The 19,790-nt window shown below is 35.3% G+C and overlaps 1 protein-coding gene across 5 annotated transcripts in view; it reads left to right on the top strand.

Annotated features, from left to right (window-relative positions):
- The window catches only part of ERC1 (ELKS/RAB6-interacting/CAST family member 1), a 511,095-nt gene that overhangs the window by 244,731 nt on the left and 246,574 nt on the right, over positions 1-19,790 (top strand). For all 5 annotated transcript variants that reach the window (XM_049627032.1, XM_049627029.1, XM_049627031.1 and 2 more), the window contains one exon: positions 2,350-2,481. In XM_049627032.1, the coding sequence (XP_049482989.1) occupies positions 2,350-2,481 (132 nt within the window). The remainder of the gene's footprint in view (positions 1-2,349; positions 2,482-19,790) is intronic.

Raw genomic sequence — 19,790 nt, 5'->3', positions numbered from 1 at the left:
TTCATTCTTCTGTTACTACCCTGGTTTATTACAGCTTCCTTAGAGCAAATGGTTCCATACTTAGTTTTACATTGATCTTAGATAGTATAAGTTATGTAATTTTTCGTATTTCATGAATATTGTTTAATAGTTTTCTTCTTTTTATTTATGGTGTTTCTTGGCTTTTGTTCTTTGTCCTTATTATGGACACAGATTTTGAGCAAGGCTTTGTTTACCACAAAGTCCAGAAAACTTTTAGAAAAAAATTTTTTTTCTTAAGTTTATTTTGAGAGAGAGAGAGAGGGAATCTCAAGCATGCTCCACACTGTCAGCACAGAGCGCAATGTGTGGCTTTAACTCACAAATCTTGAGATCATGACCTGAGCCGAAACCAAGAGTCAGATGCTTAACCGACTGAGCCACCCAGGTGCCCCCTCTGGAAAACTTTGCTTAAATAAATGGCCTGGTGCACTGAGCTCATATGGTAGACTGATTTTCTTACTGGTTTTGATGAAACTTTCAGTATGAAAACCTGTACTGATTATCTGCATTATGATAAATTATTAAGTAAACTCTCTCTAAAAAAGTTTTACTGATAAAACTGCAAAGCTGCAGTCCATGCAGAAATGCAGATAAGCCTGTTTGTTTGAAATAGGTTCTGGGAAGTTCTTTGGGATAATTTAGATTAGAATAACAGAAGCCTCTCAGGAGATCTTCAAAAGACAGCTTAAGAGTGAAGAAAATAACTGACCGGACAAAAACATAATTCTGAGTTATTCACAACCAGTTGATAATGGGAAACATTAGTGATTCTTTTTGCTTACAATTTGTAATTCAAAATCCCATTTGAGAGGACTGAACTCACTGATCTGTCTCTTTCTACATAATCCTTCTGTTACATTTCATTTTCTTTGAATTGAAACTACCTTGGCCTTTGTTTTTACTGGCATCATTTCATTTCCCCTGGCGTTGTTTTAGGAACCTTCAGCTGAAGCTTCAACGGTTTTAGAAGCTGTACTCTGCTACTCATGGCAAGCCACCTGGAAGCATTAAGATTTCAAGAAAGCATTTTTTGATAGAGCTAAACTGTCCTGTACAAGGCAGAACCTTACTTACAGGACCAAATCAGGGTATTTTATAACATTTTCTACTAGAAGAATGAACACTTAAAAAAAAGGGGGGGGGAACATGGCATGCATTACTGAAATGTGAATATTCTTTTTTTTAAAGATGCTATTCTTTTAGTGCTGGAAGAAAAATCTGACTAACCTTTGACAGATTTCAAGTTCTGGATTTTTGAAGACAAAGTTGTTAGGAAGGACTTTCTGTGCCTTGCACTTATAAAAGTGAACTACAATCTAATTAAGTGAGAGTTGCACAAAAAAAAGACAAAATCCTTTCATATCTTTTACTGATGGCAAGTATTCTGAAAGTTGGAGAATGTTTTAGTAACTCTTGTTCTTGTGTTTTTAATTTAATTGTATTAATAAAAGGCAGCACTTTATTTTTAATCTTTTGGTTCTAGAAGAATTTAAAGAGGAAATGCTTATAATCTGATGAATCTAATTCTTAATATTGCTTGGCCTTTGCTTCATTTATCCTTCTTATTTTAAGATCTTTCCTTTATTACATGTTCTTAAAGTCCTATAGGATTTTGTCTTTCTGATAGAAATCCATATTTACCTTCCCAAGAGTTAATTTTTCAGCTTATTTAGAATATCAATGCTAGTGGGAATTGGTTGGCTAATGAAATTACTCATCCTTAGCCAGATCACTTATATCCAGTTATCATATTTAGTTTTCTCATATGAAATTAAGAGAAAACTTTGCTGTCTTTAAATCATTAGGAAACATCACTTTCATTTCTTTTTTTCTAAATTAGTTTGCTAATGAGTGTCTATATGAAGAATATAATCTGAAGAATCATGCTGTTTATCTAACTTTTTCATCTAGGCTGAACTTTTCAGGGAGAGAGAATGTTTTCGTATTGTGTCTTACTACTTAGGCTTCATCAAAGCTGGCTTAAAGCCCAGTTTAGAGAGTAGTTCAAAAACAGCTTTGTGTTTTTAAGTAATCAAGCCCTTGCTGTGTGTGCTGCTTAACACAGTTTTATTCTCTGTGTTACAGAGAACAAATCCATCACAAGTTTCTCTTGCTTAACTAACTTGATGCTTTGCTCTTAATAATATTCTTCAACCTCCTATTAGACTTCTTTTCTTCCCTTGTTCTTTCCTCTGTGAAGATATCTTTCTGGCTTGGATTTATTTCTGAAGGGAAGAATATTTAATAAGTAAATAACCTTTCTTGATAAATAGGCTCTCTTGGGTTAACTAATTAGTCTTCTTCACCTGGTCTTCCATCGTTTTCCAGGACAGTCTCCGTAAGAAGGATGACAGGATTGAAGAGCTGGAAGAAGCACTAAGAGAAAGTGTACAGATAACTGCAGAGCGAGAAATGGTGCTAGCACAAGAGGAGTCAGCCAGGACCAGTGCTGAAAAACAGGTCTGCAATTTTATACAGTTACTGGCAATGCTGCTGGTTAAACAAAAGGTAAAACCCAACCAGTATAGTTTAGGCAAACTCTACATATGTTTATAGGGTTTCAGAAGCACTTCATCAGGTACAAGTATTTGGACCTAAATAAGAATTGAAATTCTTATGTTTGCATAAGACTTGGCTCATGTTAATTGACTTATGATGTTAAAAATCTCTGCATTCATAATTTGGGACTTATTTCACAAAAATTATGTAGTATATGCTCATGTATCTGTTGAGATGAAATGGAGCTTGTCTGTGTATTGCAAGGCTGGTCACAATCCTGCTTTTAAATTGAATGGGAAAACACAAACAGATCTGAGTTAAAATGTTAATTTTAAATAGCAGATAGTTTATTTATACCCTGCCTTGTTCAAGAGAGCAGTTAAAGTTATAACAAGTTAAGGTGAATAGCAAGTATGAAGGACATAGATATCATGACACTTGAGACTAACCAATCAGTATGTCTCAACCCTGAGGTGACTTATTAAAGAGTTCTACTGTTGCTGTGTGTGGTGTTTGCTTTATATATTTTTCTACATCTTTTAGATCCTGTGCAGTGGCTTTTAACTTTTTTGTTAGGAGGAATAACTAAAGATGGGAAATGTGAATGGAAAAATGGTTTTAACAAGTGAAGTCTCTAAGATCAGTTTCCATTTTGAGAATATGAATAGAGATTTTGAATCTTCCTTACACAGAGATCGTGGCATTTAATTTTTTTAGTTATTGTTTCCTTTCCATTTCTTTGTTGGAGAAATATGGTAAAAAGAGTTCATTGAGAGAGTAACCTGAATCTTTTGGGAACCCCCATGATGAGACCACCAGTGGTCTTGTGAGTTAAGGTATACTGTTGCATAACAAGGAAGAAGGTGCATTCTGAAAGCAGGCATGGTGTAGTGTGCGCCTTAAGGAGGTCCTTTCTTAACTGTTAGTATGAGGGTATGTTTTCTTTAATGTTAAGTGTAGAAAGACAAACTGATATTTATTAGCAGAGATTGAACTTTTCATGTCTTTCAGTGCCTTGTTCCTACATAAATGCCTTGTCCACTTGTAATTTGAGTATTTCCTCGTGTACAGTTAAGTAGAGCTTGGGTAGTGGAGAGCTTCAGAGAAGGGATGGTGACAGTCATTGTTCCAGGGTGAAGAGGTGTTTTCTTTTATTGATTTTACCTTTTGTACATTCTTACCTTCATTTTCAAAATGACCCCATTTTTTCTTTCTGTGAAGATTTTTTTCTGTTTAGGAATCATTATATAATGACAAGTCTTACATACTGGGAATCATAGAAATGTTGACAATTAATAATACATCCTGTCATTATAGCATGTAAACTGGTATGTGTTTTTAAAACGTATTATTGTGTGAACCTAGTTATAATTTGCTTTTTGGGGGGTAGATTTATTTACAAATTTATGTGTTTGTGTATTGTTTATAATAGACTTATTTTAGATCCAGTTTCTTTTTTTAGTTCACAAAAAAGTTGAGCAGAAAGTTCATGGAATTCCCATATATTCCTTCCTCCACCTCAGTTTTCCCTAGTGTTAACATTGGTGTGACAGATTTATTAAAATTGATGAGCCAGTGTTGATACATTATTAACTAGTCCATAGCTTACATTTTGGATCGCTCTTCATCTTGTTCACTTCTCTGGGTTTTGCCAAATGTATAATATCATGTATTCCCCATTACAGTATCATGCAGAATAGTTTCACTGCCCTAAATGTCCCCTGTGCTCCACTTATTCATCCTTCCTCCACCTCTGTAATCCTTGGTCTTTTTCCTGTCTCTCTAGTTTTTCCTCTTCCAAAATGTCGATATAGTTGGAAACACAGTTTGTAGCCTTTTCACACTGGCTTCTTTCATTTAGCCTCTGCATTTAAGGTTCTTCTGTGTCTTTTTGTGGCCTGATAGCTCATTTTGTTTTACTTCTGAATAATATTCCATTGTATTGACATGCTACAATTTGTTTATTCCTTTACCTACTGAAGAACATCTAGATTACTTCCAGTGTTTGGCAATTATGAATAAAGCTTCTATAAACATTGTGTGTAGGTTTTTTTATGGACATAAATTATCAACTCAATTAGGTAAACACCTGGGAATTGCTGGATTGTATGGTAAGATTATATTTAACTTTGTGAGAAACTGTGAAACTGTCTTCCAAAGTGGCTATATATAATTTGCTTTTAATTGCATGCTTTTTTCTTTCTCTCCTCCCTGTTTATCTTTTTCTTCTTTTCTACCATGCTGCTACTCATTGCCTATCTGAAGCTATTGAGTAAAATATTGCATGAGACCAGTCATTTGAGCTCTCAGTGGTTTAAAGTATGAAGAAGCCTCTTTTATGTTTGTATTTCTGAGGCTATATAATCTTAATCCACTGTCCCCTCCTGCTGTCATCTTCTGTTCTTTTATTTTTATCTTTTTCTGTCTTTCAGCTCTGCTGTTAATTTTACTTATATGTATTAATTGTATACACCAGGGTAATCTAGAAATATTCATTTGAAACATCTTAAATGGGTAAAGCTTTTTTTTTTTTGGTTTTTTTTTTTTTTTTTTGGCTAGGGACATTTCTGTCTCTTAAATTTAGCCTCTGAGAAGAAATAACACCCTCTAATAGAAGGAGAATATCTGCATTTCTTGATTTCTTAAAGTGCAGAGTAAAATTGGGAACAGTCTCTCTTACTAAAATAAAATACAGAGCTTTTTAAAGTTTGAGAGGCAAAAAAGGGTCAAGGGAAAACATTTCTTCTTACAGGATCCCGTTACAGTTTCTTTATTCCCAATACATGCTGTTCCATATTGAGCCTATGCCCCCAAATATAAAGATACATAATGATATAAAAATATAAAATATAAATGATATAAAAATATAAAACATAAATATAAAAATATAATGATCCAGTGAAGGAAGATGTCCTATAACCTGTGTTGGCAAATGGAGAAGTGAAAGTGAATATAATCCCATGGAGGGAAACCCAAGGGCTCCTTTTACTTTTGCTTTGTGCTTTTCCACATGGATTTTCTTTTTCTGAAACTTCTCTCTGCTCAAGTTTTAGCAGGTTTTGTGTTTTGTTGAATATGAGAATCCATTTTCCTAAAATGAGAATAGAATAATTTTGGCTGTCTTAAGTCTCGTAATTGTGAGGAGGTAGGGAGCAATTTCTTTAGTTCAGCAGTGCTGCTGTAAGGTTAAATTTTTGAAATGCTTTTTTTTTTTTTAACTTGAAAAGAATACTTTAAATATCTTCACTAAGATTATTTTTTTAAGAAGTCTTTTACAACTACATTGCTAACCAAGGATTTAAAAAACCCCTCTAACGTAACACATTTTCTTGTGGCTCAGTAGGCTGGATTTATATGTTCCTAAAGTGCATTTTTTAATGTTTTGAGGGATAAAGATATATCCTCTCAATATAACTAACATTTACACGAGTTCTGACTTTTGTTTTAAAATCTCATTTTTAATAGTGGTATTCATTTTTTAAATTGCCATTTTGATGTTATTTGGCTTGTATGTTAAGTTTAAATTTTTGACCCAGAAGATCATAAGGTTATACCTGTGATTTGTATGCAGGTACTTATAGATTAATGAGCATTTTTTAGGATTACATCTTAAAAATTTTTTCCCAGGTATTATGCATTCCAGTAATTAAAAGCATTTGAACAACAAAAAATGGCACTCTTGATTAAACTGCATTTTACAGCCTACCTTGGGCCAGCTTGGTTTTTACTCTGGATCTCACAGTTGTACTATCCACCTTCTTCCTTCAACATGCAAGTTCTTTTCCTTTCCTGCCAGCTAGACAGGCAGGTGGGAAAGACAGGCTTTTGGCCTTCCCTGTCAGAAGTTCTTGATTCTTTATTGTGAAAATGGGCAGTATAGTCATTTAAACTTGATCCAGTTTCTTTGCATTTTGCAAAGGTAAATAGCTAAAAAAAAAAAGTAAAATAAGAAGGCAGTGCTTATGGAATGTACAGTGCATATTGGTGACAAATGCTTGCTTCATTATGATTCGCTTGCTTCTCCTGTTCCATTGTTTCTTTTGAAGGCAGTGGATTTTTTCTTGTGTTTCTATCTTCTTCAATTTTGACTTAATCAAATTTCTTATCCTCAGTCATGTCTGGTTTGTCAGACACAGTTGTGGAGGAAGTGGAGCAAGGCACATGAGTGAATGGGGCCCAGTCTGCAACTGGCAACTGTCAAGTGTCCCATCTCTTTTTTTATTCTTAAAGATATATTAAATTCCCTATTGGTTGCAAATCTATCCAATCAGTTACACAGCATTTATCACCGTGATACCCAAATACTTTTTCAAACAGAACAGTTGCCACTACTGAAGCATCACTAGTAACTGGGTAGCCTATAGAAGATGATGTATGCTAATCAAACTATCATTGTACTCTTCAATCTTTTCCATTGCCTTCTTAACTTTTAGCTATTCCCAGAGTTGACAGTTTATTCTTTGGTCATATAAACATAGTCTTGTACTGGTCTGAATATTTATAGTAAGTTATATTTCTCATTTTTTAAATTAAGTGGCAGTAATGCTCAGAAAATAAAATAATGACGCTTTTACTTATGCTGCCCTTTCTACAAACTTTTATTGAATACCTTGTAGTTTTCCAGACTCTACAGTAAGCACTGGAAATAAAAAGGTAATAGAAATAGCCTCTGTCTCAAGAAGTTCATAGTTTGTTTGGAAAGACTGAAGAATGAACCTATAATTATGGTTCAGTTTGGTAAGTGCCGTGGTAGTGATCTGAATAAGAAGAGGAGGGACAGGCATACAATCCAGATTGGAGAGATCTATAGAAACCTTCCTGGAGGAGATGGCCAATGCATGAGCTGAGTCTTAAAAAGAAAGAACTAAGCAAAAAAGATGTGGAAGGATATTCACCATATTCCATGCAGAGGGATCAGCATATGTGAAAACTGGAAGCATCCAGGAAACTTTAAATAGTGGTTAGTAGCTATAATTTAGGATAAATATATATGGCATGATCTATGGGAGGGAGAACTATGGGAGGGATAGGGAGGTGCCTGCAATCTGATCATGCTTAAGCAAATTTAGTCTCATGTTCTACTCCAGCATTTCATTTTATGTTCAAGGCAGTGGAGAACTATTGAAGGAATTTAAGCAGATAATATTTTTTCATGGGTTTGCTTGCTCATTCATTCATTCATTCATTCAACAGATCAACAGATCTTTATTGAGTATCCAGTGGTGCTGTGGTAGTCTGGGGTGATATATTGTGATGAATACAGCAGCTGTGGTCTCTCCCCTAAGAGAGCTTATAGTCTGCAGAGAGATACAGATCCTAAACCAAAAAAAAAGTTTTTTTTTTAAGTTACAATTTGTCAGAAGGTCTGTAAAGAATAGGAACAGGTTTTCTGTAATAGGCAATAATCTGGTGAATTTGGAAGGGTTATTTTTGATTGAATGCTCAGGGAGCATTCTCTGAGAAAGTAACATTTAACCTGGGTCTTTTTTTTTTTTTTAAGGCGGGGGGGAGAGGGAGCAAGTAAGCAAGGGACAGAGAGAGAGAGAGAAAGAGAAGGGCAGGGTTTACCCCAATGTAGGACTTGAACTTATGAACCATGAGATCGTGACCTGAACCGAAGTCAGATACTTAACCTGGGGTGCCACCCAGACACCCTAATCTGTGTCTTGAAGGGTAAGAAGCCTGCCATGTGAATAGTGGGGAGAAATCAGTGTTGTGACAGCAGGAAGGTGAAAAGAACTAGACATGTGTGAGGACAACTGGTATGACTAAGGGGTGGGAGCAGTGTAAGGTGTGCAGGGTCTTATGTAAGGGGTGGCCAGAAGTCAGGGTTATTTTTTTTAGAATGGTGGAAGCAGTTAAACAGGTTCAATCAGTGCATGGCATTCTTTGATTTGTGGGGTTTTTTTTTAAAAGAAATTTTTTAAGTTTATTTATTGAGAGAGAGAGCGCTTGTGCGAGTGGGAGAGGGGCAGAGAGGGAAAGAGAGAATCCCAAGCAGGCTCCACGATGTCAGTGCACAGCCCGATGTGAGTCTTGAACCTATGAACTGTGAGATCGTGATCTGAGCCAAAATCAAGAGTCGGACACTTAACCAGCTGAGCAACCCAGGTGCCGCTGATTTGTGTTTTTAAAAGGTCATCAGACTGCTGGTTGGAAAATGGATTCAATAAGGCTGAGTGGACGTAAGAAGATCAGATGAGTTGTTAGAGTAGCCTGGGCCAGAGGTCTTCAAACTGAGGTGCACATAGACTTGGAGATGGCATGAACATTTTCCAAAAAGGAGCACGGGCACAGGTCTTCAGCTTCTAAACATACTGTTCCTTCAAATTGATCTAAGATGTGTAGATTCTCTTTTTTCACTTCTCTTTTCAGTGTGCATCCCTCACTTTACAATAGGCACACCTCTCCTGAATCTTAGTATTTTATATTCCTCTAGGAGGAAGAAACCCTCTGGAACAGTAACAAATGGATAATTCCAAATATCAGTGTTAAGAAGATGGATCAGAAAAGTCAGGGGGTGCCTGGGTGGCTCAGCCGGTTAAGTGTCCAGCTTCAGCTCAGGTCATGATCTCACCATTCATGAGTTTGAGCCCCATGTCGGGCTCTGTGCTGACAGCTCAGAGCCTGGAGCCTGCTTTGGATTCTGTGTCTCCCTCTTTCTCTGCCCCTCCCCTGCTCATGCTCTGCCTCTCTCTCTCTCTCAAAATTAAATAAACATTAAAAAAAAAACCCTCAGATTGTTTATAATTCTTTGTTTCCAATAAAATTGAAGGATAACCTAATTAAGTTGCCAGCTGATAATTATAAATAATTTTTAATGATGGGCTAATATGTGATTTGGGGCATATAATTCTGAAGGAGTGCAAAATTTTGAGATATTGCTATAACAAAAAGCTCTTTCCATTCCTATTTACTTATTTATATAAAGGTTTCTTAGTGCTTACACCTATGGAAATGAAACATACAATAGAATTGGTACTGAATCCTAGGTCTTTTTTCCAATAAGAAATATTTATCAAGGAATATCTAATAAAAGTTTCATTAATTTCATTAAGATAAATGTTTAGTGATAAGATACATTTTTAATAAAATTTTACTTTTTATGTTTAATATTTTTTCAAAATATAAAATATGTATGTTAGTTTCTATTGATTCTGTGTTATAGTAATTATAATGATAACTCAATTTGAAATAATTTACTAATAGAGTTATGACCACAGGAGATTTTATAAGTAAGAAATTTAAATTTATGTATATATCTTTGGTGCAGAAGTACGAGACAGGATCTATACAAACAGTCTAGCATAAAATAAATTATGTCAGTATAAAATTTTAGGAAGAAATGGAACAGAAACATAAGGTCAAAGAGGAAAAAGGAACATAAAAACTTTTAATTAATTAAGAACAGTTTGTCTTTATAGTTAGTTTTTAAATAGATAAAAGTAGATATCAAGTCTCCATAATATTTACATTTAATTGGATACTTTCTTGGAAAAGAGTGATGCTTCATTTTTTAAAAATAAAATTTAAATACCTAAGAAAGCAGGGCAACTGGGAGGCTCAGTTGGTTAAGCGTCCAACTCTTGATTTTGGCTCAGGTCATGATCTTATGGTTCATGGGTTCGAGTCCCTTGTGGGGCTCTGCGCTGACAGTGAGGAGCCTGCTTGGGATTCTCTTTCTCCCTCTCTCTGCCCCTCCCGCTTGCATGACACATGAGCATGCTCGCTCTCTCTCTCTCAAAAATAAATACACATTAAAAAAAATTCCTAAGAAATCACATTCTTTGCAACTCTTTAAACTTATGTTAAAAAAATAGATACCAGGTTAAAAGCATAGTTAATATAAACATTTAGTGGGTGTACAAGCAAAATCATGTAGGCTTCTGGTTTAGGCAAGAAGTTGTAAATTAGGTAACAGGTGAGTAAGTTACATAGTGGCAGTGGGGATGGAGAAAAGTGGATGGATTTAGAATGTCTTTTGGAAATAGAGCTAAATAAAAGACTAATAGAGCTAAATAAAATTGCATGTGTGGGTAAGGATGAAGGAGAGAATAAAGATGATTCTCTGATTTCTGGCTAGACAGCTGGGCAGATGTAGTTCCATTTTCTGAGAGGAGAAAGCCTGAGGGAAAAACTTGTTTGAGGATAAAAACCAAGAAATTATGCTAAAGAAATGATAGCTACATTAGTATAAGTAATAAAATTGTTACCATATCAGATTTATGATCAGCCCACTTTTCTCTTTTGAGGTCCAAACTAATGAAGTAGACAGTTGTATACATGTCTGCTTCATACCTTTTTTCATATAATTCATTGACTTCTCAACCTGAAACCATCCAAATCCAGAATTCTTGATTCCTTGCCTCAAACCAGTTTTTCCCTCAGGCTTTTTCAACTCATGTGACAAAACACTCTTATTCTATGAAGTTGAAATTAGTCATGGTGAGTGTTAGGAGAAGCAAGTCTGAGAAAGGCAGAAATGATAGGTTAGGTACATAGATTGTACACTCTGGTTCTGTAGTTAAAAGCTACTCCAGAACTTTAGAGAAGTTGTACTACATACAAGAAAGTGGGTTCTGGGTTAGAATTCTTGGTTGGAATTATGCTTCCATCACTTAAAAATGGTAATTGTAGGCAAGTTACTTTTTTTGTTTGTTTGTTTTTAATGTTTATTTACTTTTGAGAGAGTAGAGAAGGGGCAGAGAGAGAGGGGAGCAGAGGATCTAAAGCAGGCTCTGTGCTGACAGCAGAGAGCCCGATATGGGGCTTGAACTCACCAACTGTGAGATCATAACCTGAGCCAAAGTTGGAGGCTCGACCGACTGTGCCACCCAAGTGCCCCCAGGCAAGTTATTTGTGTTGGTTCCCTGAGCTGTCAAAGATACTAAATATATCTGCCACACTAAAGAGAGGTGGTATGTATAAAGCACTTAAAGTCGGCATATAGTAAGCACCCAGTGAACATTAGCTACGACTGAAGCTTCTGTTGTTACTACCATGACTCTTGATAGCTCTAAAGGAAGGCTTAAGGCCCCAGAGAAACTTAGTATCTACAGACCCACCTGGTCGATTCAGTACTGGTGATAACATGCTTTTTATTAAAAGTTCCCATTTCCATATATCAAGTTTTAATCCTTGTGACATTAAGTCACAAGTTTTAATCCATTGCTCAGCCTAAAATGTGTAATATCTGTATCACCTGGGAATGCCATAGCCAACTAGTAAGTCAGTCAACAAGGTATCGTTCTTGTCACTGGGTTATTCATCCTCTGAGAGTCTGTCTTAGGTTAATTCAGGATCTTAGTCTTTATTTTCCAATTTTCTTTTAGGCTCTCCTCGTAAAAATAATTTTAGTGATTTTAGTTAACGGCTACAAATATGTACTGTGGAATTGAATCCTAATGCTATCTTTCAGTTTTACAAAGTCATTTATTACTCTATGCTTTCCTTTAGGAAGGAACGTAGGGAAGGAAAGAAAAATAACACTCTCATTAGCACGATTTAAAACAAAATGTGGATTTGAGAACATTATGCTTGGAGCTTATTTCTAGAAGTAAGAAGATACAGAAAATTTAAGATTAAAGAAAATTGTGTTTGATCCTCATAATCTTGAATTGGAAATATCTGTTTAATATTCATGTCTTTTTTCTCTTAAACACTTAGATGCATATGCACACGCATTTCCTGTGTACTGAAAGTACCTAAAAAAGTTGATTATTTCAGTTGCAGTGTACCCTCTCTGGTGCTCAGATGTGGTATCTAAATACCATTCCCTATTAAAAAGATTTGAATTCCAAACAGAAGTTACTTTTTTTTTCTTTTGATATAAAGTGAATTCTAGGAATATACATTTTTATTCATAAGTGCTTATTTGTTACCAAAGTCTCTGGTAGTCTTTATACCAGCACTATCCAGTAGAACTTTGAGCAAGTGGAAATGTTTTATATCTCTCCTGTTCAGTATGGCAACTCCTAGCCACACGTTTCTGTTGAATGCTTAAAATGTGGCTAGAGTCCCTGAAGAACCAATTTGTTTTAACGTTTATTTTTGACAGAGAGGGAGCATGAGCAGGGGAGGGGCAGAGAGAGAGGGGGACAGAGGATCCTAAGCTGGCTCTGCACTGATAGCAGTGAGCCTGATACAGGGCTTGAACTCACAAACCATGAGATCATGACCTGACCCAAAGTTGAACACTCAAACAACAGAGCCACCCGGGAGCCCCAAGAACCAAATTTTTACATTTATTTAATTTCAATTAAATTTAAATGGCCACATCTAGCTAGTGGCTACTGTATTGGATGGCTGAACTCCATAGTGTGTTGGATGGATAGATACTTCCATATAAACATGTGTACTTAGAAACTACCATTTAATTTTTCCTCCTGAGCCTGACAGAGTTTTGTAGTACTGATAATGTAGAAGGACAAGCACTGATGTAGTTGATCCTTTTTTAATTTTCATTTTTGGGAAAACATCTGTAGTCTAAAAACCTGTTTGTCAAAAGTAATTATTCCTTTAAGAAATAATGGTGAAATAATCCTTTAGATTAGTAAAGGACTAGGTCACTTTCAAAGTGATACCCTAATTGTGTGTGTGTGTGCATGTGTGTGTATTACCCCGTGTTCGTATAATACTAGACACTTCAATTTATAGCATGTGTGATGGAATTAGTATAGGAAAAAGGAGTAGGAAGGTTATAGAAGTGAGAAAGAGGTGTTTGTCCATAGAGAGAATATGCCAGCCCAGGATGAATAGTTTAATGGCCTCCAAGATACCATTTAGTCCATTACGCTGTTATACATTCTATTAATGCTAATTGAGAGTTTACTGTGTGTTAGAAACTGAAAATACATTAGTGAACCAAAAAAATATGGTCCCTTTCCCCCTGGTGTTTATATGTTATGGAGATTAATCACATGATCACAGGCATAAACTTACTCTTTGAGATTGTGATATAGCCAAATAAAAGTATAGTATTATAAAAAGTATAACAAGGGGAACTTATTTAGAATAAATGGTCAGGGAAGGCATCTCTAAGACACTGGTATTTAAATTGACACATGAAAAGTCAATAGGAATTAGATTCAAAATGTCAAGAAATTTACTTCAGTGGAAACCACTTGTGTGGACACCTTAATAATGGTAAGAGCATGGTATAGTCATGCTATAGAGCAAAAAGAGAACCACCAGTTAGTGGAGAATAATTGAGTAGAAGTGAGTTGGTGGCTGAGTGGGTAGGTAGATGAGTGAGTGAGCAAATGAAGGAGTAAGAGAACAGATCCTATGACATGAAACTGCAGAGGTAGGCAGAAACCAGATTATGTAGGATGGTCACATCAGTGATTTCAGGTTTTATCTTAATCATAATGGTTAACCTTTAAATCATTTTAAGCAGAAGAATGATGAAAATCCATTTTATAGTTTGAAAAGATTATTCTGGTAACTATATGAAAAATGGATAGGGAAAAAATAAATAAGGGTAGAAGGGGGAATACCTGTTAGGAAGATACTGCATAATCCAGGAACATAGTAGGGTGTTGGCAGTGAAAATGGAGAGATTTATTTGGAGGCAGATGCAGTAAGATTTGCTGATGTTTTGTATGTGGACGATGAAGGAGAAGGAAGTGGCAGGGCTGATGCCCGTGTTGTCTGCCATGAAAGCTAAGTTGATGGTGGTGGTGTTTATTGAACTATGGGGAAAGCTGGAGGAGTTTAGTGTAGGGATTCAACTATGTGTATGTTAAATTTGAGATACCTGTGCCCTGTTTCCCATAAAGTTGTCCAGTAGGGAGTTGGATACATGGCTTTAGCTTAGAAGTGTGCTATGAGCTAAAAACTATAAACCGGTTACTCTCAAATACACGTAAATTGAGGAGGTACCTCTTTACTCTCTATTATTACTAGAAAATGTGACACAGTGAAAGTACATAGCATTTTACTCTTAATATAATTATAAGGCTTGATATATTGACATTTACTGCTTACCTATTAACTGCTGGTCATCATGATAAATACTAGTATTTAATCACTTAACGAAATTCTTAGATATATTAATGTTTCCTGGAGAGAAAAAGAACATCAGTGCTCATTGAGTCCTTTTGCAGAAGAATGAAGAATAGTTTGCATTTATTGAAGTACATGTCACCTGTGAATGAAGCAGTGTCTTCATCTTTATTTCATTCCCTTACCTGGATAAATCCTACTTCTCCTTCCATAAAACCTTCTCTTATCTCCTGAGTCTGAGTTACATGTCTCTCCCGTGTTTTTCAGCAGTACCCTGTACTGTTTGTTTGGCAACACTGTGTTATTATTACTTATTTACTGTCTGTCACTTTAAGAGACTATTTCCATCTTCTCTATTAGAATGAAAGCTCCTTGAGGGCAGGGATTGTGTCTTGTTTACTATTGTATCCTGAATACCTACCATTATGTCTGATACATAGTGGCATTCAGGGAAGACTTGTTGAGTGAATGAATTAATTAATGAGTGAATGAGTGAAATTTTATTCTGACATCCTGAATGTTTACACTTCTGGTAATAGAAGTGTCGCTTTATTTACTAAACAATGTAAAGTTTAATTGCAGTTTTATGAGTTTTACGTTAGCTAACAAAAAATATTTTGAATTATTACAAAAATATGTTGAATTATTACAAAAATATTTTGAATTGTTTTTATTCTTTCTTTCAACTCTTATCTACAGGATTTGATGAAGCACTTTGTCAACTGACCAGAAGAACTCAAAAGATTTCACAATTGTAGATTTAAAGAACTAGAATAGATATTATTTGAAAGGTTATTTTTAAAGCGTGATTTTAAAGCATGGTAGCCAGAATGGAAAAAATAAAATATAGAAATCCTCATTATCCATGACCTGTCCTTCAGTGGGAAATAAGAGAACTTATTATGTCTCATGGGATGAATGTGTAGTACTCTGTCCTATTGTGGCTGATCTTTCAGATAGTAGGAGCTACCTAAAAGTGGTATTCTGTATTGTGTAGTCTTCAACTCTGAAATAGCAGTTTTTACATGTCATAAAAACATGTAAAAATTCAAAACAGTCTGGGGCACCTGGGTGGCTCAGTCAGTTGAGTGTCTGATTCTTGGTTTTAGCTCAGGTCATAATCTCACAGCTATGAGATCAAGCCTCGTGTCGGGTTACACCCTGGGCATGAAGCCTGTTTAAGATTCTCTCTTTCTCTCCCTCTGCCCCTTACCCTGCTTGCACGTGCTCTCTCTCGCTCTCTCTCTCTCTCTCTCTCTCTCTCTCAAAGAAGAAAAATCAAAACATTCTACAGAACAGATATAAACTGTGATTAAATTAGGATGAAAATGTTTTTGATCTTGCTTTATTTCCTTCCAGTGGAACTAATACTTCTGATTATCATTGGTGAATTTGGCATTAGGTTTTTCAAGATTTGTCTCATCTCTCCTGCCTTAAAGATAGTTTCGTAATTTAAGATTGTTTCCTTATATATAGTACTCTAATGGGCTGCATTTATGGTTGATAGAAGTTTCTTAACCTACCATTTTTTTCCCACTGTTTATCCTTTTATGTCTTAAACTGTTCTCTATGTTGGTAGTGCTGGGGATTTTTGAGGTAAGTCGCTGAACAGTCTAAAAGTATTATAAATACAAACATGTTTCTCAGAACTACATAGAATCATTCAGTCTTAGAAGTAAATCCAGTTGTAAATTAGCAGTATAAACTGCTTTTAAAACAGGTTACTGATTTCTGCAGAAGTCATCGTTTTTAGTCTGTGCAGATTGAAGGTACTATTGTTCAAAGATGCTTCATTTAAAACAAGATATTATTAATGAACCACTGCATTGATAAACTTATGGAAAGTACATTAATATTCTAAGAATCTTAGATGGTGACAGTTAAATTGACAATCATTTCGTCATTGGCTTTGTGTAATCATTTCAGTATTTAAATCAAGCTCTGTCAAGGGGAACTTAGTAAGTTTCATTGTAGACTATTGCTCTAATGTCAATGAGTTTGAATCTCCTTTGTTATGGTGACTGGTTATGAAATCAGTCACTTGACAGACCCTGAAGTGAGACTGCTGGAAATACGTCATGTCTGCCTTCATGGTGACAGCTGGCTACAAAACAAACCCCACCAGAGCCATTCTGCAATTGACAAGGGACTTCAAAGGCCAACAGGGCTGCCACTTCAAAGAGAATTCTGCCATCTCTGGCTTGTTGAAAGAAGAAGTTAAATGGCTATACCCTGCCATAGCAGAAATCTCCATGTTTAGACTTCTCCTTCTTTTGATCTTAGAAAGATGTATGAAATGGGCTTTAAGTTAGGGGAATGATATAGTCTGTAGCAATGGCAACCCAGTGTTATTCTGCATTTCAATCCACTTATTAATGGAAATTACCCAAATATGTTCAAATAACACTAGGTCTAAAAACTCAAATGTCTCAGAGGAGGAATGTTCAAAAGAAGAATTGAAACTTCGTGTTAATGTTGTAGCCACTTTCACAAATGTGGAATAAGTCAGATGGTGAATAAAATGGAGCTCTCCATGTGTTTTTAAAACTCTCCTTCAGTTTCTCCTTTTTATCCCCTTTGGTAGGATCATATTCTGAATATTGATAGTAAGAATGGCAGACAATGAAAACCTGTAGTCTCAAGACCAATTTGCATAGGTTAAACAGACATTTCTCCCCTTTTAGTAACTCTGTACTTGAAGTTTTAAACTACCTTGTATTGTTTAAAATGTTTTTCATCCAGTTTTGTTGGAGATGATTTTGAAGTAATTACCTTATCATTGTATTGAACAAAGAGAAGATCTCAGAGTTTCAATAAAACTTTTAAAATAAAAGATCAGAATACTAAAAAGCATCTTGAAGAATAACAGTGAAAAGGCAGCACATGAATTCTGTCATTTAGAATACTGATAGCCCTGAAAGATCTTCATTTGTTGGAGTCATATGTAGTACACTTGAAAAAGAAGACAGATAAATAACAGAGCAGTAAAAATATGGAGATTCTATATATGGTATTAAGTGGGAGTAGAGCTTAGCCTGTAATAATTTAAAATTATTAAAACTCAGTGGCAAGACCTTTTTAATATTACATGTTTTTCCCTATCATCCTATGTATTATAGAGGGATCAAGCTAAGAATCCTTAGAGTATTTTACCTGATCTTCTGTTTTCTTTTTTTCTCTTAAAATGTCTCCTTAGATAAAATAAAAGGGTTGGCTTGGCAGTAGCTTTAGTCACTATAACTTCCTCTATAATTTTGCCAGATGGGGTCAGTAGACAACAAGAAATTCTGAAGGGAGACTGAAGCTCCCAGGAAATAACCACATGACCAAAAAAATCTTTTTACACATGAGTGGTTTGTAACAGTAGTTTTTAAAGTAACGCTTTTGTGTTTGCCTTTTTTATTACAGGTTTTTACTCTTGAAAATTATTTGATAAAATAGTACATGATTATATTATCCCAGAACTTCAAGAAATACCTATGTTTCTAAATTTTGGCTTGAGTTTTTCCTTTTCCTTCAACAGAAGGACCACATCTGTGTTTTCAGAAGTTATAATCAAATGAAAAATTAACTGAAGTGGAAAAGAAATAAAACTTTGGCACACCCCAAAATTGAACCACAGAGATGAGTGCCAGAGTCTATAGATACTGGTTTTCAAAATAGACATATTTTTGTACTTTCTGACTAAACTGCATAACCACTACTGCACTGGGGAGCCCTTTTGGAATCTATGTGGCAGATCTGTAACAGATGATATTTAGTTTGCTTGTAATGAGTTCTTGGGGTGTTTGGCCCTTATTCTGTTATCTCCTACTGAGAAGTTTGATAAACCAAGTTATTGACGATAGAGGCAGTCATCCAAGATATCGCTGAAGGTGAAGTCATGAAAGCCAGATGGCGTCCCACTGATTTTTATATGCAGTTTATGTTCTCCTTGGCTGCACCTTCCTGGATGTTTTCAATAAAACATATTTTCCTAGAGAAATATGCACAGCAGGATTTATCCTACACAACAGATAGTTTTTGTGTGTGGCATGTCCTGGGCTCTATTTTGGCATTCACTTGTCCTTTCCTCTTATCTCTACCTTTTTAAATGAATGAATAAGAGGTAATAAAGGCTAGTATAAAGTGCACTGAACCAGAAGTCAAGTGATATGGGTTCTAGTTCTTCTATTTACTGGCTGTGATTTAGGGTAAGGCTCATAATCTTTTTAAGCCTCTGTAGTAGAGTGAAGTAAATTCTTATCCCCACAATAATTTTGCTTTGGTAGCCTATAAAAACAGTATACAAATGTTGAGCATTATTATGACCAAAATAACCATGTGTGTGTTTGTGTGTGTGTACATACACACTTATGTGATACTTACGAGATCTCTCTTGGTATCCTTGGGTTTCCAGACCTTAAATCCCACCCTTTTACTTTTCTTCTTTAGTAGTAAATTTTTGATAAGGTCAAATAGCTGTCATTTAATTTGCCATTTTTTTTGGTAACCATTTTCCAGGGGTTATATTGAAATAATGTTTTCTCCATTAAATATATCTGTAATTGATGAAATTACACTCCATTTATGTCTAGATAGCTGTTTGACTTTGTTTTTCTAGCAATGCAAATGAGAAGGATTAAAATTTTCAGTTAAAATGCCAGTAAACTTTCATTGTTGAGAACTTAAGGAAAGAGTATGAAGTTGTTTTATTCAAATTACTCATTTGATCTTAGAAAAAGGGCTCAAGCCCTAAATGCTCTGTTCTCTGTTGATGACTTTATGCTATTGAGGGGATTGCTGTTTTTTGTGATGAAATGAAGTTAATGTTTTTTTCTGTGTGAAATGACCAAATGGTTTCAACTACAAAGGAAATTTGTTTTTAAAAACTGGACAGCTTGTACAGCCCTCCTACCATGTACTTTATCCTGTTGTCTTGACTTCCTAATAATTCAGAAAAAAACCCAAACTTTTTTCAGAAGAGAATTTACTAGAGCCCGAAGTTTGAGGGAAAGTCTTGTCATCCCATCTCTATTTGTATTTCCCTGATATACTCATTTGTCAAATTCTAATGAGATATAAGGAGGTCTCAGACCCAGATGCAGAAGAGTGTAAAATGATGGCTGCCACATCTTTGTTACTGCTGCTGGAGAAAGAAAATGTGATGTTATTTAGATTATTTCTGTCCTTTTTTCTTCTAGGAGTAGAGTCATGGAGTCTGTGTCAACCCAGGCAATTATTTTTGTTTTACTTGATTCTGGTATGAACTCTTTGTTGCTGAA

Source organism: Panthera uncia, chromosome B4 (genome assembly GCF_023721935.1).
Source record: "Panthera uncia isolate 11264 chromosome B4, Puncia_PCG_1.0, whole genome shotgun sequence".
Classification (NCBI taxonomy): domain Eukaryota; kingdom Metazoa; phylum Chordata; class Mammalia; order Carnivora; family Felidae; genus Panthera; species Panthera uncia.
The sequence above is the reverse complement of the archived record's forward strand: the minus strand, read 5'-3'. Positions and strand labels throughout refer to the sequence as shown.